This window comes from Ursus americanus, chromosome 7, assembly GCF_024610735.1.
Source record: "Ursus americanus isolate L20-20 chromosome 7, mUrsAme1.1.p, whole genome shotgun sequence".
NCBI lineage: Eukaryota > Metazoa > Chordata > Mammalia > Carnivora > Ursidae > Ursus > Ursus americanus.
In genome coordinates, this window is record NC_142133.1 from 70,549,774 (window position 1) to 70,571,365 (window position 21,592).

Consider the following 21,592-nt stretch of genomic DNA (forward strand, 5'->3'; position numbering starts at 1 on the left):
ATGATCCCAGGGTCCTGGGATGGAGTCTTCTATCAGGCTCCTTGCTCAGCAGGGAGCCTGCTTCTCTGCCTGCTTGTGCTGTCTCTCTCTCTCTGACAAATAAATAAAATCTTAAAAAAAAAAAAAAAAAGGAAAACAGACTTGAGGGGCTCCTGCTCCTGGGTGGCTCAGTCAGTTAGGGGTGTGACTCTTGATTTCAGCTCTGGTCATGATCACAGGGTGGGATCGGGCCCAGTCGGGCTCCGTGCTGGGTGTGGAATTGGCTTGGGATTCTCTCTCCCTTTCCCTTTGCCCCTCCCCCTGTGCATGTATGCATGCTCTCCCCACCCCCCGCAAAAATAGACATGGATGGCACTGGAGGAGATAATGCTAAGTGAAATAATTCAAGCAGAGAAAGACAATTATCATATGATTTCTCTCATCTATGGAACATAAGAACTAGGAAGATCGGTAGGGGAAGAAAGGGATAAAGAAAGGGGGGGTAATCAGAAGGGGGAATGAAGCATGAGAGACTATGGACTCTGAGAAACAAACGGAGGGCTTCAGAGGGGAAGGGGTGGGGAAATGGGATAGACTGGTGATGGGTAGTAAGGAGGGCACATATTGCATGGTGCACTGGGTGTTATACGCAACTAATGAATCATCGAACTTTACATCAGAAACCAGGGATGTACTGTATGGTGACTAACATAATATAATAAAAAAACATTAAAATGAAAAAAATAGATGAAATCTTTTTTTAAAAAAAGGAAAACAGACTTGATTAACAAGCTAAACCTCCAAAAGCAGCCAGCTCTGCTGGTCTGTTATTGCTGGCCTGTTAACTTACCTCTGGCAAGAGAAGAGATAAGCCCAAGACAGAAGGAGCTAGAAGTAGTGAAAATAACCTCAGGGTACTCATGTACACATCTTTCATGTAATGTAATGGTGATTAGGTCACATGTCTAATTCCTACATTCTTAACCTGGGTGAGAAGCTTTGTACTGAATTACCTAATGAGAGCAACGTTCAACTCCATTATCACAGTAAGCCCTTAAGTGAAGACAAAATCAAGCATTTGAACAGGAAGAGCAACTTTGAAAGTTGAAAATAGACTCAAAGGGTAACTGTAGATCAGGGCTTCTGAAATTTTGGCAGGCATCAGAATCACCTGGAGGATTCATTAAAACAGATGAGTGGGTGTCACCCCAAGTTCTTGATTGAGTAGATGTGGGGTGGAATCTGAGAATTTATGTTTTTAACAAGTTCTCCCAGGAAATGTGGATGCTGTTAGTCCTAGGACCATATTTTCAGAACCACTACCATAGATCTTGAGGAAAACCAGTTGAAATTATCTGTTGTGTGTCTGAATTTCTGGGAAATGTCTTTAGTTCTCATTTTAAATTGACATCTTATTATTTATAACTTGGAGTATGCTTATTACTTAAGCTGCTGGTGTACTGTTAATAACTTAGTAATTGGAGCCTGGTTCCTTTGCTACCTAATGAGAACAGTGCCATCTAGAGGCATTAGCCCAAAGGGCCACCAGAGGGCCAAAGGAAGCCAACCTACTAGGTCATTATGTGTGGTAGTGCAGGGGTCTACAAAGAAATACACATTCCGGTCTCTGCCTTTTAGGTTAGTGACTTTCCATCTGTGTTCTGAGTAACCCAAAAGTTCTATGAAGGGAAGGTAGGGCTCTGGGCCCCACCAGCACCCTGATTCAGCCAGGCAGTTCTGCTTTCATCTGTTTTACATATTGGAGGTTATGTGTGCAAATGCATGCTATGGTAGATTGCTTTGGATAGGCAGGGCAGATAGATTACTCATCATCTAAGATTATTGCTCTAAAGTACAGGTTTTCTGACATGCAAAATATGGTGTGAAAACTATGTAATCATTGAGAGAGAGGACATAAGCCGTAACCACCCATCAAATGTTGAAAGTATGTTTTGCTTCATATTAGCACATGTTAAAATTATGAACAGTTGGAAGTAATATTCTAGTTGCACCACATTATCACCATCATAAATTGAGTATAATTGGGAGAACAGATGTTCACCAATGTCAGGAGAGGGTGATTCGAGACCAAAAAAAAGTGTGAAAAGAAAATGTGAGGAATTAGAAGTATAAACTCTTTCTGGCTTTGATTTACTATCGAGTCAGCTTACTCGACAGCAGATTCATTATCAACTATTTTAAGTCATTTGTTCAAAAAGTGTAACATGAAAGCTAGAAATCACAGTGGTTTAGTTTCAGCTGATAAAACACTACCTAAAAAAGTTACACAATCTTTCAACTAATGATGAATTTGGGTCACGCTTATCCAAAGAAACAATAAACCACTCCCATTCCAGTATTCAAACAGAAGGAAAGAGAGAAAAACAGTCGGGTTTTCTCCCTTGCCAGGACCATGATTGGCAGAGGAACATGGAGGCAGAATGGAATGACTAGAAGAGCCCAAGGCAGGGACAGTCCGTCAGTCAGTCTCGGGGGCTCACAGTCACTGAAAGTAAACAAGTCTCTAAGAAGGTGGGCAGAAACAGAAAAAACCAAAGGGCGGAGCAAGAAAAGAATTTAAGAACCCAGCAAATTGTTAGAGGCTCAGGGAAGACAGAAGTGGGAAGCGCAGCAGGACTGCGGAGAGCAGCAGTGCAGTTAGTGTCCTGTCCCCCAGGCCGGCTTGCTGCCCCTGTCTTCGCGGGCCGCAGCATCTTCTCGCGGCTCCCATTAGCAGGGCCCAGACTCCGTGGTGATGTCCGGTGTCCTCCTTGATCTAGTTGCAGCCTTCCTTTCTGACCTCATTTGTCCCACCTCCCTATAAACCACAAACAGCCACAGAACTCATCACGGTCCAGAGTTACACCTCACACTTTTATGTCTTTGGCTTTTGTTATTTGCTAAGTCAATAAACATTATGTTCTCCTTGCTGAATTAATCTCTCTCTGTCTCTTTCTCTCTCATTTCCCATATTTTCCCTGCTGAAATCGCTAGCAGAGCGCTAGGTTTTGTCAGGTGGAAAGCATAATTTAATGACCCCGGTTTTTAACCATCTATTTGGAGAATAATAATAATAAAGTGTTTTGTAAGGTATGTTTGGGGTTTACAAAGTTTTGTTTGCTTGACAGCAGTTTTAAATAGGATGCCTGCCCCCCCATAACCTAACCACAACCTGTGTTGCATGCCTTAAAAGCTAACATACTCGCACCAATGTTTAGATGCAAGGACCTTGCAGAAATACTTAGGGGGCCAGGGACAGTGGAGGCCTAAACTATCAGAGTACGCTTTCGCATCAGCTTAGTAAACTCAGGGTACAGTCATGAAAGGAAGGCCTTTGGCTCAGTGAATTAAATAAGCATAAAGAATTAGGGACAGTTCTCATCTACCCTTTCACTCATGTTTTGCATAAACCTAGATAAAGTCCTTTGGGGCTTTTGTAGTCCACTGAGAGTGATGGAGAAGCAAATGGTAATTTCCCCTATAAAACTGATGTATGGTAGGTAGGATCATCATGTCACAGCATTCTTAAGGAAAATTTTTTCTTTTATCTTGAGAAAAAAATTTTAAATATAGAAAAGTACGAACAATATTGTAACAGTCCAAGATTCTGTTACTTGATTTTCTCTTCGTAGTTAACACTTTGCCATAATTGCCGTATTTGCCATAATTGCTTTAATATTTTCTGTTAATAAATAAAACAATATAGAAAAAGTTCCTTTTTTTTTAAAGATTTTATTTATCTATTGGACAGAGAGAGACACAGCGAGAGAGGGAACACCAGCAGGGGGAGTGGGAGAGGGAGAAGCAGGCTTCCCGCTGAGCAGGGAGTCTGATAACGGGGCTCGATCCCAGGACCCTGGGATCATGACCTGAGCCGAAGGCAGACGCTTAACAGACTAAGCCACCCAGGTGCCCCAAATAGGGTCAGATTCTAAAAGGCAATTGTCAGTAGCATATTTAAGACCATATCTTGATAAAGATTATTCCAAACATATTTAGTTGATTATAACTTGGAGTACCATATTTCTACAGAAAGAATGGCTTAAGTAATTTCCATATTATTCTTCTGATTTTGGTGCAATTGAATATAATAGTTTTTTGTATTTTGTGGAAAGTAAGCTAATGATTTCTAGCATTTTTCAGGGTATATTAAAATAATTACAGGCATGAAAATATATAGTGAAGTATATAGTCCTTTAACCTTTAGCTTTTGCTAGTAAAATAATGCCCAGATAGCACACTTAATATTTGCTGTCATTATTATTTCTAGAAAGTGTTTTCTTCTCCTCTAACCTCATTACTACAGCAGACACTAGTAAGTAATGTCTTTATCTTGGAAGGCTACTGAATAGTTCCCAGAGTTAAAGCCAGATTTACTTCTGAAATACTCATTTGATTAATCTTTTGAATTATAATGTTCATTAAAGTTCATCTGAAATATCTTTTAGAACCTTATTTCTGCTGTCAGTGAAGTTTTAAAACGTTCACTACATTTAGCTCATTTTCTTTCTCTTTGCACTATCCAAGTAAATGCTCTTAGTATATATCCAAGGAAGGACTTAAATGACAGGAATTGAAATGATAGCAGCCATAACTTTCATTTCTCTCACAATTTGTGCCAGACACTTGTGCTATGTGTTTTAAAAGTATTATGCTTACACTCTTAGGAGGCTAGAATTATTATCTCTGTTACAGATAAGAGGACACTGAAGCCAGGTTAAAATATTTGTCCTAGCCACCAAGTTAATAAGGTGCTCAGCTGGGATTTAGACCCAGATTTATCTTGTCTCCAACACCCATGATATTATCACACCATGCTGTCCCAATGAAAGAAAGATTTTGACATTTTCAAACATTATGTATTCTGAAAAATACAGAATTTTGTTTGCAGGTATTATAGGTGTTTATTCTGGGGTATCTGAGAATAATATGATCCCTTCTGGGTGGAGTGATCAGAGCAAATAAACTGAGAGGGGAGCGTAAAGTACTCAAGTGTAATAGTCAATGAACATTTGCATTTGGAGCTATCAGGGGCCCTACCAAAGTCACAGTTCCAGACTCTCTCTCTTCCCCATTCTGTTTTATGCTGAACTTCCTTGTTAAATGGAGAATGGATTCTAGCTGACCTAGGAAGAAGGATTTAGGCAGAGCACATCTTACCTGAGAGATCAGTAATACCATGGAAAAAAGGTCTTCAATAACTGTATGCCAGGCACTGGGGGACAGAGATAAGCAAGACATAAATTGTAAAGTAGGAATATATTAGGAGTAGTGTGGTAAGATAAACATGGGATATTGGGCGACCTGAAAGGAAGGCTACTTTACTCCTTAACCACGGAGTCATAGAATGGCTTCTCAGAAGAGATAACACTTGTTGGGAGTTTGAAGTCTGAAGAGGAGTTAGCCAGATTAGCAAGGGGAGCTGAGCACCGAAGGAAATGGAAACAGCACACACAGATAAAACCAAAGAGCGGTCCTTCGCAATGAGTTCTGGGTACCTTTCAAATGAGCTGCATTGTGGTGCATTACAGTTCACATCAGTAACTTGTAGGAGTTGAAGCCAAGAAATTTACTTTCCAGTAATTCAAACTTTAATAAACAATTTACCACCTTGTGGTATTTTGAAATATTACAGGTGCGTAGGGAAAACCTATTGAAATTTCCCGTATTTCTAGAATAGCAGAGCAGACAGCATTCTCAGAGCCTGTCCAGTGAGTTCATTTTTTTCACTCCACGTTAATATTTACTGTGTGCTAGTCACAGAGGACACAGAGGAAAAGGTGGACCTTGCCTCCAAGGAGCTCACAGGCTACGAGAGGAAATAAACAGACAATTATAAAGTATGATAAAGTGCTCTAATAAGAGTGGAGAGGACTGGTTAAGCACAAAGGGAGGCTCATTCATTTTTCTTGGAGATTAGCTAGATAAAGTTTTAATTAGCTCTTGAAGACTTCAGAAGACAGTTCATTTATGAAAGGAAGAAAGGGTATTTCAGGTTAAGACTGCTGGTTAAAAGGAACAATTTACAACATTTCTCCTTAAGCCCTCAGTCCGAGTTCTTCAACAAACAAAGATTATCTAAAATAATGAAGCCGTGTCATGGGTTTTCTTAGTTGTCTATTAATAATATAAGATAGCCTAACCAGCGGTTCTCAGTGTGTGGTCCTGGGACCAGCAATATCAACATCTCCTGAAACTTAGAAATTCTTGGGCCCCAGACCTACTGAATCAGGGAGTTTGGTGGCGGGGCCCAGCAGTTATTGCTTTCCTAAGCCCTGCAGAAGATTCTGATACATGATCAAGTTGAGAGCTAGTGGCCGAAGCTGACAGTAGTTCATGGACTAGTTGAAAGTTCGTGGACTTTGAGGACAGAGACCTGGGTTTGAATCTCACTGTTCTCACTTCATAGGTGTGTGACTATCAGTCTATCACCTAATGTCTGTGAGCTCTGGGATTTTCATCTATAAAATGAAAATAATACTTCTTTTCCAGGGCTGTTGTGAAGACTTGTTGATATAATTTAAGTAAAGTGTTGAACACTGTAGCTAGCACATTGTAGGCTGTAAATAAATGGGAACTACTGTTGTTATTTTTTAGATAGTTTTCCCAGTGAATTTATTACTTTCCCTTATTGAGTGAAAATTATTCATATTTTTGCTTTTAGATTCAAATGCTCAAGAAATTAATGACATCTATGGACTACAAGGTCAAGTGGAACACAAGCTAGCTTTCCTGAGAACTCATGTGCCAAAGGAAGTAAAACTTGTGGTCATTGGCCATTCAATAGGCTGCTATTTTAACCTTGAGATTTTGAAGCTTGCTCCTGAGCTCCCAGTAAGTATGCCTCAGGAGGTGACTGTAGGTGCCAGATCATGCACTTGCACAAATCCTCCTCAGCTCTCCGTCCCTCTTTTGTCTCTTGTTTAATTGGTAAATAGAACAGAGAGGGGCATATTTGGTAGCTGCCTTTCTCTTTATCCATGTTACTTTGGGCCTATGTGAGTGTATGTTCATGCAATTTCCATGTGTTTCAAAATAGTACTGAAGGAGGTAAAAATTTTCCAGATGAATGACATTTAATCTAGGGTTATCTGGAATTCTGAAGTTGCATATAACTTGTCATTTATAAGGGAATATTTAAGAGTAGTCACCAGCTAAGACCTAGACAAGAATCTGTCTTTATTGAGAGAATATCTTGCAAATGTTCGTGCCTCCTTTCAAAAGGAAGAAAATATATCATCATCTTCATCATCATCAGTAAGCAAACAGCTGTCCTTACGGAACACTAAATCTTTATTTAGTCATAAGCCTGGATCCTTTTCCATTCTATAGGTTGGTAGCCTTTTGGAGACATTCATTCATTCGTCCACAAGTGATTGGGTGCCACTGGGTGTCAGATACTAAGTGAGATACTGGAGACACACAAACCTATTTAAAGTGCCCAAGAAAGCTAGTGAGCCAGAAGAGACTTCAAAATAAAACAGAAACTCATACTCTGGGGTGCCTGGGTGGCTCGGTCATTGAGCGTCTGACTTAGGCTCAGGGCGTGATCCCATGGTTCTGGGATCGAGCCCCGCATCGGGCTCCCTGCTCTGCTGGGAGCCTGCTTCTTCCTCTCCCACTCCCCCTGCTTGTGTTCCCTCTCTCACTGGCTGTCTCTCTCTCTGTCAAAGAAAGAAAGAAAGAGAGAGCGAGAGAAAGGAAGGAAGGAAGGAAGAAAGAAAGAAAGAAAGAAAGAAAGAAAGAAAGAAAGAAAGAAAGAAAGAAAGAAAGAAAGAAAGAGAAAGAAAAGAAAGAAACTCATACTCTCACTAACGTGTGCCATTGAAAGGATCTATTGAATGTATGCAGTTCACAACATAAATTATTTCTTGATTCAACAGACACATATTAAACACTGGCCATGTGTCAGGCCCTGAGCTGTGTTTTGAGGACATCCCAATGAATAAGACAGTCTTTGAGGTAAGAGAGTTCAGAGTCTAATGGAGGAGACACAGTAACCATGGGTCTGATCATCACTGTATAGGAGCATGCGGGAGCACTGTTTAACTTTGTAATCTGAATGCAAGACAGGAAGTGACTCCTTCCTGGAGTCACTGTGTCCTAGGATTTTGACTTTTCTCATTCTATGTGATAAAAATCTCAAGAGGAGTTTCAGAGCTCCCTGAAAATTTTCTTCTACTTCTACCAGCTTGGCACACTTAGGTCTCACTCATAATTGCCCTTAGGAAATGTAAAACTATAGCCTCCCTGGGTGTGGTTTTTAACCAAATGGAGGTTGTTAATTTTCCCTTATTGGGTATAAGAAAATGTATTTTTCATTTCTAAGTGTGATTTCAATAAATTCAGGATTGCTTTCTATTCACTGTATTATTGTTTCTACTCTTTTTTTCCATAGAAAAGACATCTTAATTGGAAAGGAAACTTTATTTTTGTTTTTAGCATTTTGCATGGCTTCTGATCTTTTTTGTCCTTTCTAAATCTCCTCTAGTACTGTGTGACGAGGTTACCTTCTTTACAGTGCCCAGCACTGCCATTCGTGTTCTGTCTGTGCAGTTGCCACAAGCCGTGGCTCTGGAGCCAAGGCACCTGCGTTCATATACTTGCTGTGTATTTTGTCTCTGTGACCTGGGACAAGTTATTGAGTATCTCTGTATCTCCGTTTTCCTCATCTGTGAAATGGGAATAATATTATGTTCTCCAAGGGAGAATTAAGAATGGTATCTTGGCTTTAGAAGTTCCCTAATAGGTACTAGTTGTTATTATGATGATGGAAATTACAGTGGAATCATCGGCGCAGTCACTAGGTTAAGTACCATAGTTGTTATCTGCAGCTGTGCAACAAATTGCTCCACAATGTAATGATGTCAAACCACACACATTTATTCTCTCACAGTTTCCGTGGGTCTGGGATCTGGCCACAGCTTAGCTGGGTCCTCTGCTTCAGGGTATCTCATAAGACTGTAATCAAGGTGTCTTCCAGGACTGTAGTCTCATCTGAAGATTTGAATTGAGAAGGATGTGCTTGCTTCTTAGCTCACTCACATGGTTGTCGGCAGGACTCCATTCCTTGAGGGTTGTTGGACTGAGGGGCTTGGTCCATCAGTGGCACTGGGGTGGAGGCCACCCTCAGTTCTTTAACACACGGGTCTTTCTAACTTGCTTCATTAGAGCAGGTATGGTTGAAGAGCCCGAGAAAGTCTGCTGGCAAGATGGAAGTCACAGACTATCACCTAATTACAGAAATCATATCCCATTACTTATACAGTATTCCATTTGTTAGAAGTCCGTAGGTCCAGTCCCCACTCAAGAGGAGCAGATTACACTGGAGCGTGAACATTAGAAAGTGAGGACCATGTCAGAAGCTGCCTACCCCACCACTGCTACACTTAGGATTTCACCTGTGTGGGCTACAGTCAAGCATGTAGATACACAGATACATATAAAGTGTAGCAGGTGAGTTGGTCCTATCCAATAAAATGTAGCAAACTGATATGAAATACAATCTGGGGTTATTAGTTATCCCAGGTGTTTTAAAAACTTAAAGAAAAAAAAAAAATTCTGAAGGAAAGAGTACTTGCATGTGTGAAATAATAACAGCATTACAATTTGTGATGGTTAATTTTATGTGTCAACTGGACCAGGCTAAGGGACAGCTAGGTAGCTGGTAAAACGTTTCTCAGTCTTTGAGGATATTTCCAGAAGAGACTACCATTTGAATCAGCAGACTGAGAAAAGATTTGCTCTCACCATTGTGAGCAGGCATCCTCCAATCCAATGAGGTCCCAAATAAAAACTCAGGAAAAGGGGATTCTCTCTCTCTCTCTCCCTCTTCTTGAGCCGGTACATCCATCTTTTCTTGCCCTCTGACATTGGAGCTCCGGGTTTGCTGGCCTTTGACTCTAGGACTTAAACCATCGGCTCCTCATGTTCTGAGGCCTTCAAACTCACACTGAATCATACCACTGGCTTTCCTGGTTCCCAGCTTGCAGATGGCATGTTGTGGGACTTTTTGGCTTCCATAATCATGTGAGCCAATTCCTATAATAAATCTCCTTTCATATATATGCATACTTGTATATCCTATTGGTTCTTTTTCTCTGGGGAACCCTGACAAATACACTATTCTATAAACACAGGGAAGAAAATACTCATTTCTGAGTCCCTCACAGTCTATTAACTTAATCACTGATCTGTCTTTTTGGTTTTTGTTTGCTTCCCTTTGATTCTGCATGTAATGTATAGTTTCTCTTGTGCACTTTTGCGAACAGTTGTTCAGCACATTTGTTTTGAACCCATCTCTCCTAGCCCTCCTTTTTGGCGTGCACTCACATGTCTATTGGGAAAGAAGTACAATGCATCTTAAGTTTTATGCAGCTTCTTATAGCTCATTTCGCTTTAGAGCTTTCTAATTATTACTCTCCTTCCAGGTGTTCTCGCCCTTGCAGGAACCGTGGTGAAAAGGGGAAAGGGAAATGAAACATGAGCGTAACATAGTCTGTTTGTGGAGGTATAACGCAATACTGCGATTATAGAGTTTTCAGAGAGACATGTGAAACTGTGTTTTCTTAAAAAGGGTGTTTTCTAGAAAATAATGCGTGCAATAAATTGTCCATAGATTTCATCCAGGGAGGAGGGTGAACATCTGTATGATTTTTTTTTTATTATTATACAAAAGCTTTGTCTGGTTTCAATTAACTGCATTGTTGAAGTCCCCCCACCCCTCTTTAAACACCTGGCCCGGTTAATATCAGTGGTGTGATCCCTGCTGAAGTGTTGAAATTTCAGTGTCTCTGGGCTACTCTAAGACGGCACAGTGCCTGCATGCCTGAAGTTAGCATGACACGCTCCATTTAAGATGCGTTTGACAATCAAATCAGTTTGTGTAAGCCAGAGTGTTGCAATCCCTAATCATTTTGCCAAAAATAAGTTAGCTGTTATGTTTTATAACATATGAAGTGTGATAATAAGAAACTTGTGTTTCCATCTCTTCTGTTATTTTTACTGGAATATTTGACTCCCATAAGATTTTGAAGACATATGTGTAGTTTAGTAGCTGGTTTATTTGGTTTTATTTTGGTTCAGTTCTTTACAATATTTTTATAACTGATTATAGGAAACTTTGGTCTTAAAATCATTTTAAGAGCCTTATTGCATACTTTAGACATATTATCTGACCTATATTTTAACATACTAAAAAAATTGGCTCTTTTAAAAATCTGGTATTAAAATTTTTTTGTTTCTTTAAGCAAATTTGGTACATAGAATTATAGAAATTCTTCCTATGTTTTGACAGTAATGTCCAGTAATAAAGAATTTAAAAAGAAGCCTGAGAAAATAGGTAATTGAAAGACTGTTAAATAGTAGCTATCATGACTTGTAATAACATAGTTTTAGGCTCGTAGGATCTTAGAACTGAGATGGGCTTTAGAAGCAGTCTCGTCCCATCTTTCATTTCACGGATGAGAACTGAGAGCAAAGTCCCTTGCCAGAATGCAGCTTCAGCTCTGTCTGAATCCAGGGGTGGGGTACAGTTATATTAGCTGTGGGTATAAAGAGAGTCTAAGGAGATATTTGATGGCTCTTTCAAACTTCGGATGGTAGCAGAGCCTGCAGATAGCACAGTGTACTCCCGAACTACACGCAGCGAGCTTCATGCAGTCCGTTATGCTGCAGCTCAAGGAACAGGAGATCCCACGAATGCTGCTTTAGTAATTGGGGGCTGGAGGTGGGGTAACTGGAATAAAAAAGTGGTAGTCTTATCCCCACTATTTAGAATCTTCTTTCAGCATTGGTCCTCTGTATGTTAAAAATGTGCCGTCTGATTTTGCCAGTAAACTGTTCACATAAAGTTCAACGTTGGAAGTTGAAAGGCCTTGATTCTTAAGTGGACTCTGCACTGAGTTGTGAGATGAACCTCAAGTAATTTTACTTTTATTTTCCTCTAAGTATTTATATAGCATTTTATGAAAACACTTCGTTCTTTCCAGGGATAGCAGATCCTTCAAAAACTTAATTTTTTATATCATTTGGCCTTTCTTGGGGAAAATGCACAATAACATAGAGCTTCCTTTGTCTGTCTGGTTGGCAAAAATATCTCCTCTCTAAATGAAATTTCCAGATTACTTAAACTCACTTTTTTAAGCACCAGACACTTTTATCCAGTTGGATAAAAATTTGTCTAAAATACATTATTTACTTATCTATCTTCTTCAACAATGCATATTGGTTGTGGAGAAATTAGTGATTCAAGGATATCATTTTGATAATGTTATCATACTACAGTAAAATATGGTCAAAGAGATTTTGCCTATGTCCTGAAATTTCTTAGATGATAGTGCCTTTATAAAAACAGACTTCTCTTGTCTATTTATTTTATAGTTTGTTTTCTCCCTCAGTGCTAGGTTCCACATCTCTTCCCTACTTATAGTTTGTTATTATAATTTGCTGCTAGTAGAGAAAACAGATAATCATGTTAGAATTTTGTCTCAAGTAAGAATGAACAGATCTTAAATGCATACACAAGAGTAAAATCGATGAAATTAAGTATAAGGATTTTGTTATTGCTCAGAGCTTTTTTGTTTGTTTCTTTTGGGTCCCCAGTGGCGTTTTAAAGTCTGAGAGACTCAAAACACACCGCAGGTACAGCTGAGAAGCTTGAAAAATTTTACTGAAAGAGTTAAAATAGCATGTTAGATCATGCGTGTGTTGATTTAGGAGTACATCTTGTCTACAGTAGGGAAAAAAATAAAATCAAATATTCTGTGAACAATGAGATTATTTAGACCGTGGTGTACCTACACTATTCTGATGAACCTTCATGTCTGCAGTCAAAGTTAGATATACTTGTAATTAACATTCATATAACATCACTGCATTGTGTATGACAGGCAAGACAAACTGGAGAGAGGGGAAACAATAGGAGATCATTCATATGTCAAAGTAACTGTTGTCAGAGTCCTGTCCCTAGATTAACTGATAAGAAATGGAAGGCAAAATGAGGAAGTACCATAAGACTCTGAATAATTTGAAGAAAGAGATGGCTCCTTAGTGGGAAGATCAGAAAAAGCTTCATGACTTAGTTCGCTTAGCATTATCTCCTCCAGTCCCATCCATGTTGCAGCAAATGTTGAGAAATCGCTCTTTTTGATGGCTGAGTAATATTACATTGTATATTGGATCACATCTTCTTAATCCATTCATCCGTTGAAGGGCATCTCGGCTCCTTCCACAATTTAGCTATTGTGGACAATGCTGCTATGAACATTGGGGTGCATATGGCCCTTCTCTTCACTACGTCTGTATCTTTGGGGTAAATACCCAGTAGTGCAATGGCTGGGTCATAGGGTAGCTCAATTTTTAACTTTTTAAGGGACCTCCACACTGTTTTCCAAAGTGGCTGCACCAACTTGCATTCCCACCAACAGTGTAAGAGGGATCCCCTTTCTCCACATCCTCTCCAACATTTGTTGTTTCCTGCCTTGTCAATTTTTGCCATTCTAACTGGCGTAAGGTGGTATCTCAATGTGGTTTTGATTTGAATTTCCCTGACGGCTAATGATTTTGAACATTTTTTCATGTGTTTGTTAGCCATTTGTATGTCTTCATTGGAAAAGTGTCTGTTCATATCTTCTCCCATTTTTTGAGGAGATTATGCTAAGTGAAGTAAGTCAAGCAGAGAAAGACAATTATCATATGGTTTCACTCATTTATGGAACATAAGAAGTAGGAAGATTGGTAGGAGAAGGAAGGAAAGAATGAAGGGGGGTAAAGAGAGGGGGGAATGAACCATGAGAGACTGTGGACTCTGGGAAACAAACTGAGGGCTTCAGAGGGGAGGGGGGTGGGGATTGGGATAGGCCGGTGATGGGTATTAAGGAGGGCACATATTGCATGGTGCACTGTGTGTTATACGCAAATAATGAATCATGGAACATTACATCAAAAACTAAGGATATACTGTATGGTGACTAACATAACATAATAAAAAATTATTAAAAAAAAGAAAAAGCTTCATGAAGAGCTGGTATTTGAGCAGGGAAGGCTGAGTCAATATTTAGAAGTGCTTAGAAGTAGAGAGTTTGATGTGTTGGTGGTAGGGGGGTTTATATATGCTCAGCAGTGGGAACAGTATGAAAAAAAATGGTTTTTATCACTGGACACATTAAAAGAGTAGTGAGTGGTCTGATTTGGATGTAGCCTATGTGCATGCAGGGAACAGCAGGATGTAAGAACCTGGGCTGATAGAAGTGGGAACAAGGAATTTTGGACTAGGGGATGTGGACTCTATTTCCTGGACAGTACGGAGCCACTGAGGGACCTGCGATGGTAATAGTCCTGAATCAGATATATTAGTCTCTCAGCAAAAAGGAGAGTGAATTGGAGAGAGAGTGTAGAATAAGAAGCTAACAACCAGGTGATCAGCAAGTTACTACTAGTTCAGATGAGAAGTAATGAAGATGGTATTTGGGATTTGCCAAGGAAGTTGTCAAGAGAAAAAGGAAAATGTCATAGATGTATATTAGGAGAATGACTTTATTTGATAGAAAGGAGGGTGAAGAAGAGGAAGAGGCAAAACGTACAGTAATTTTCCAAACTAATGCCTACATTAGTCCATTAGTGGATTCTGAAGTCACCGCAATGGGTTGCAACCAGTGGCTCAGTCAAGATAGGGTAGACTGTGCTATAGTAACACAGTGTCAGTAGCTTTTAACAACAAAGATTTATTTACTGCTCATGATACAAGGCTTTTGAGGGTTGGCTGTCCCATGTAGTTGTCACCGTGCACTCCTCCAGAGTCCGGATTGATGGAGTAGCTTCTGTCTGGCATATTTCAGTCTCATGGCAGAAGATAAAAAAGAAATAATGAACCACCCACTGCATCTTAAAACCTCTGCCTGGAGGTAACATTTGTCACCCTTCACACAGCATTGCACAGAGCAAGTTACATGACCAAGTCTGCCATCAAGGAGTCTGCAAAGTGTCATCCTCCTCAGAGCAGAGAAGCATATGATTGTGAACAATAAAATAGCATTTTTAAATATATATATTAGAGTAAAATAGAATAGAAAATATTAGAGTGGATTGAATTGTGAAACTTCTGTTTCACTCTTTGTGGGGTGTGTTGATTATCCTAGATTACAACGTAGAGAATATATCTTACTGTGGATCAAGGTAAAAAAAAAAAAAAAGAATGAAAGCCATTACCCTAGATTAGTGTACACACTACATCTTTCTTGATGTTCTCCTTTCTCTTCTTTTAGCATATGGTAAATTAAAGATGGCCGCAGATTCTTTACCATTCTTCTCTCAAGGTGTGAAGTCTCTTTCCCTCCTCTTTTTTTTTTTTTTTAAGATTTTATTTATTTATTTGACAGAGACAGCCAGCAAGAGAGGGACTACAAGCAGGGGGAGTAGGAGAGGAAGAAGCAGGCCCCCAGCAGAGGAGCCTGATGTGGGGCTCGATCCCAGAATGCTGGGATCACGCCCTGAGCCGAAGGTAGACACCTAACGACTGACCACCCAGGCGCCCCATCTTTCCCTCCTCTTTTGAATTTTGGGCTGGGCATGTGACTTTCACCAGTGGTTTACAGTGGAAGTGATGTTAATTCCAAGCCTAAGGGGACTGGGAGCTTCTATTTCTTCCCTCTTGGAAGCCAGCTGCCATATACAAAGTCCAACTACCTGAGACCACCACGCTGTGAAAAAGCCCAAGCTGGCCACATAAGAGGATCATGGGGTACCAGATGTGGGTGAAACCTACTTGGACCTTTCAACCTATCCCATCTGCTACTGAATGCAGCCCAGGGAGTGACCCCAGCCAATGACACGTGGAACAGAAGTCCAGCTGAGTCCTGTTTGAATTCCTGACCCCACAGAATAAGAAAGAGTAATCATTGTGGTTTTAAACCATAGCTGGGGGGATGGTGCGTTATGTAGCAGTAGATAACTAAAACAGGATAACAGAGTTGAGTTCAGAGAGAGCTTAAAGCTTCTGGTATTGGTAATCAGAAGTCATTAATGACCCAGAAGAGAACATTTTTAGTGAAATAGTGGGAGAAGGGGTTCTCAGGCAGTTAGGTGATAAATGAATTGTGTTCCAGAAATTGGTCAGTGAGGAGCCAAGATGATAACTTAAGGAAGAGGCTGGTCAAAAGAACATTTTTTCCTATAAGTGGGGGAGAATTTAACATATGCTGAGGGGAATAGACCATACAGAGAGAGATGTTGAAATGAAAAAGGAACAGGAACATTTGTTGGAGGAACATCGTTATCTATTTATCTTTTAAATCTGCACACATGAAGACTAGGGAAATTGAATTTTTCTTAATCTTTGACTATATCCTTGCAAAGGGGTTTTTGTGCTTTAACTCAGTTCTTCATTTGATACATGTGCCTTGTACTTGGTTCTTCATTTGAGTCTAAAAACCTGAAACCATTTTTAAAATTGATGTGTTGTCATTACTACAGTTATACCCAACAGTCATTTGAAATTTACAGAACGTGATTACATGTAACAAGGTCACGTGACAACCTAACTCTTCCATTTTGCAGATAACAGAGACTGAAGTAACTGAGAGTTGGGCGTCTAACCCGTATGTCAGTTAGCCATGAAGTGTCACAAGTAGGACTCTTGTCTTCTGTGTTCTGACTTTCCTATTATCTGTTTCCCAAGTGAAGTAGCTAGGGAGGTGACAATTGTAGATGGGATAGAGTAAGTTAACTTTGACAAGCCACCAAAACCTATTTGACCTAAACATAAGATTTTCTACTGCTGTTTCTTTTAATACTTGAGTTCTTCAAATAGCACTAGGAAGGCTTTAGTGGGAAGCAGGTCGATGCTTTTGGGGGAAGTTCGGAGAGAATTGGGACAAATGAGAACATGTGTGTGTTTTCTAGCAGAAGGAAGATAAAGGGACTTGGTGTCGAGGCATGGGCCAAGGGGAGAAATTGAACTCGGAAAACAACAAATCAGAATCCTAGGATTGCGCTGGGGGCAGCAGGTGGATGGAGGTGTGAAAGGAAGTGGATGGTTCTGGAGACACAGTGCACAGGCGTGCCACACTTAGGTCCTCGCGAGCCACCAGTGACCCTTGCTACGTGAAAACCACAGGTTTCAGGTGGTCAACAGCTAACTACTCTGCTTGGTGAAAGACTCCCTTGCAGAAAACAATAAACCCCTTCCTCTGAGGAAGGCTTGTATTGAATATGATGAAATGCGACTTTGCCAATCACTTGTGCGTTTATTTAAATGCATCTATTTATCTGTTTGTGTGTGTGCACACACACTATCTTTTCTAATTACCCAGGAGACTACCTTTCTGAAAGCCGAACACATGGAAAGTTTCAACTTTGCGACTTCAGCCATGTTTTAGTCATCTGCATATTTTTAAAAAATCCTAAAATTGCTTTCAAAGTGGAAAAATTGTGTGGGCTTTTTTCATCTTTTCATAACTCAAAAACTATTTAATATATTTTTCTCAAACTTCACAAAAAAAAAATCACCTTTGGGCTGAAACCAAGCATGGAAAATTTCACCACAAAGGGCTAATTTTTTGGAAAGCTGCAAGAAAGTGAAAACAGGGGTTTATAATAAAACATTCTTCATGCATGTTAATCCTTAGTACTTTATCTAATGCATTTCATCTGAGTATTTCTGAGGACTTTTCAGATTTAAATATTGAACCATTTTAGTATTGGTGTATCCATGATCCAGTCAGATATGGAAAATTTCCCCCATCTTCTCACGGGTCCAGTGTATTGAGAGTTAGTGAGATGTGTTTAAAGGGACAAGTAGGGCAAGTGAAGTGAAATGGCCGTGAGGCAGAGAAAACCTTACATACTGCCTGCACACATGTTAGCACCTCCTCCTTCTGGCCCAGGAGTAGTCGTGAGCAGGATAGAATGTAGTAGATGACACGAGGCACTCATTCAGATAGCTAAGCCAGCGTTTCTCAAAGCAGCATCAGCATTACTTGGGGTCTTGTTAGAAATAGAAATTATCGGGCCCCACTCAGACCTCCCGAATCTGAAACTTTAGGACTGGGGCCCAGCTATCAGTGTTCTCTCTCACGTGGGACCCAGGTGATTATGATAGGTGCTCCAGGTGGGGAGCCACCAACCGAAGCTCCCCAAAAGCTGGGGGCACAGAATGTATGGAGAGGCAATGGACAATTGAATCTGTCCTTGGTCTTTCGGGAACCTGTCAGCTCTGTCTTCTCACGTCACGCCCTGGCAGCAGGAGGAACGCTAATCAGGTTCTCTGAAGCAAAGTTCTTTTTGTCTCTGTTTCATGTATCGTAGCTCTTTCTGATTGTGATCTGATCTGCAAGCACGGCGACCCTCTTAAGTAAAGGTGCTGATATCCAGATGTTCAGGGAAACAACGCTACCAAGAAGTATTTTCTCATTTCCTTGAGTTATCAGGGTCACACCTGGTGGGCCCATGTATGTCACTCTCATTTCTTTGCAGTCTTAAGTTCCAAGATTTAAGTGGCAAGGTAGCAGAAGTCTGTCAGTGGAAGCTGACTTAAGCCGCACTCTTCTGTGTGCAAGGTCTCAATCTTATGTTTTGCATTGGCCCTATGCATTCCAGCAAACCCCAGTGTCTATGTTATTGTGTCTCTAGGCACTGAAGAGCTGTGTTTGTGGCATTGTATCAATTCTGAGAATATTCTCCTGGTGATGGAAGTCATCAGTCTGCTGTATGTGGGCCTTTAGCTCATCACCCAGTGCTTGTTGTTAGGATGGAAAATTCACATAGACTGGGAGAGGTGTTTAAGCAGTTTAAAGCAGTTTAAAGGTATAGTCAGTTAAAACCCATCTAAGCAAAGCTTGAATACAGCTATCTAAGCTGATATAGATGGAAAAGAAAAAGAGACTCATTTTTAAATTGACCATTTAAAATTTTTATCATGAAAAACTTCAGACAGAAAAATAAAAATAATTGTGTAATGAATCTCCAGAACCCATTATCCTGATTAATATAGCTACTGATATTTTGTTATCTTTACCTTATTTTTTTTTCTTAAATAGTTTCAGTTGAATTGTAGCCCTCATGGTATTTCACCCATAAATACTTCATTGTGCTTCGTTAAAAAAGGACCCTTTCTTATATAACTACCATGTCATTATCACACCTAACAAAATTAATGGTAATTCTCTGATATCTTTTAATTTAGTCCATATTCAGATTTTCTTTGTCCCCAAAATGTTTTTTTACAGTTGGTTTGCAAGATCCTTCTTTAGTTTAAAAGTTTTCCTTCCATTATGAAAGTTCATATGTTTTTAAGTTTCAGGAAGGTAGGAGAAAAAGTAAAAAATAAATGTAACTCAAGATTGTTATAGTATCCAGAGAGACTTAACCTATAAAATGTAGCATGAATTGCTTTCATAGCTCAACAAGTAGCTTTTTAAAACTGAATGTAAAATTGCTTAAAGAAAAGTATGGATAGATCATGATTTTATATAGGTCATTTTAAACCTAGCTAACTTGTCCCTTGAGTTTCCATGTTTAGACCAGAAGATAATACAGCATGCCCTCTCAATTTTGTTTTTATTTTTTAAGAAAACAAACTTCGAACTGTTTTTGCATTGTTATTTATTAGGATGTAAAAATTTATGTAAGATGCTTGTAGATATTTAGAGTGATTGGAGATTAAACTATGAACTGTTTTTGCTATGAGGATTATTACATCACCGTAGCTATCATTTGTGGGTCTTACTTAATCCACTCAGCAAGTCTTTGATGGGCTCCTGTACCCGTTTTCTACATGAGGAAACCAAGACCTAGGACAGAAGTAACTTGCTCAGGGTTAGAGAGCTGGTAAGTGCCTGTGCTAGAATTTGAACCCATGTGTGTTTGACTCCAAAGTCCATGCTCCTACTCAAGAAGAGCTAGGTAATAAAATCTATCAAAAAATATGTACCCAGCACAATGCATGACTCAGTGCTTAATCAATTAGTATATGGTAGTACTTGGTAAAGTCTGTTTATTGAGGGTATAGTAGCATTTGATAATGCTTGCTAAATGGACCTCAACAGTAATAAAATGAGCTGGTACTATTGCAGTATTTAAAAGAAAAATGTAGTGTTGTGTGCATATATACTTCTGTATACACTTTTAGAAAGTCTGAATGGGTAATTTTTTTAACCTGCTTCTTCTAACGCCTAGAATAATTGGGATTATTGATAGGTATGTCTTTTGATGGTCTTTTCATGACTGTTATTTGAATATGATTTAAAAAAAACCACAGATTGGGATAGCATCATCATTCATCATACTGCTAGAATGAAGCAGGTTCTTTTTTAGAACAGTACAGCCATATTCAAATCTCATCAGGCCATGAGGTTCATAGCGGCTAGGACTCTAAGAGGCTCTGTGAATACCTTTATGGTTAGATGGATACAGGTCTGAAAGATCGAGCTCATACCTTGCTACATTTTGACTTTGTTATGCCAGTGAACCAGGTGTTCCCAGAAGAGCAGATTCATAGAGCCTTAGTGGATGGAGCATAGAAGAGATAGCATGCAAGAGTATGAAAACAGATGAACACATTGCTGTGAAGTTGTTCTTCTGTGGCTCTTGTTTATTCTAGCCAGAAGATTCTTTTTAGGTCTATCAGTTTGTGGAGATGAGAACGGTGAATGTGATCTTTAAGGAAGGAAAAGGCTCTCTAATATGGGTACCCTGTATGCATGAAGCTGTTTCTCCCTCCCCTCTTGCTCTTACGGAAAATCTGTGAACAATATGCAATGCAGGCCACAAAAAATTCCCTGAAGTGGAAAAAGCCTAGCAGGCACTAAATGAAAGATGCTTCACAAGAATAAAATGTGGTTGCTTTGAGATCTTGCATCCAAGCCAGTTCAGACTAATTGCATTGGGCTGGGAAGGAGCCAGATTATCAGGTGTCAGAAAGGTATATTGATGAATGGATAAAGATTGAAGCCAGCATCATTTCTGGCAGCCTGTCCCTGGGAAAGCAGACAGTAAATCATTTCCCAGTATCAGTCCTACAGAGCCCTGCAGAGGGCACATGCATAAATGAAGCCTGTAGACAGTCCAGAAACTCCCATTTCAACAAATAATTTGAATTCGTCTCCTCACCGGTAGAGTTCTGAGAGCTTCAGGAGTAAACCAAATTGAGTGTTAGAGATTCAGCCTTTTCCTTTTTCATGGCCCAGGACCCTTGGGGAAATGCTGAGAAACTTCTCGAGCCCCACTGAAAAGCAGAAAGGCTCTGAGGGCTTCCGTCATGTTATATGAATGTTGACTGGTGCCGATTCAGAAGTGATTCCATAGAATCTTAGGGGCAGATTGTGATCATCTGGGTGCCAGGGGAGTTCTCCTCCAGGTCCTCTGAGGGAGATGGCCTCCTCTGTCTCCCTCGGCCACAGTCCCTGCACCTGCCGTGTGCGTACCTAGTGCTCCCTCCCACCTATTAGTATTTCTTCTTACCCACTTCCTTTCTGCTTCCTCCTAGCACCACCCAACAGATGCCTTCCATCCACCTTCTGAAATCATCTCAGATGCAGACTCCTACAGGAGTTCTTTCCTGATTTTTCTCAGTTTTTATTATCCTTCCTTTGAAACCTTTTTCTCATAATTCTTATAT

The 21,592-nt window shown here is 39.9% G+C and overlaps 1 protein-coding gene across 3 annotated transcripts in view; it reads left to right on the forward strand.

The window, feature by feature from the left end:
* LDAH (lipid droplet associated hydrolase) overlaps positions 1 to 21,592 on the forward strand; it is a 101,266-nt gene that overhangs the window by 29,264 nt on the left and 50,410 nt on the right. For all 3 annotated transcript variants that reach the window (XM_045813450.2, XM_045813449.2, XM_045813451.2), the window contains one exon: positions 6,644 to 6,813. In XM_045813450.2, the coding sequence (XP_045669406.2) occupies positions 6,644 to 6,813 (170 nt within the window). The remainder of the gene's footprint in view (positions 1 to 6,643; positions 6,814 to 21,592) is intronic.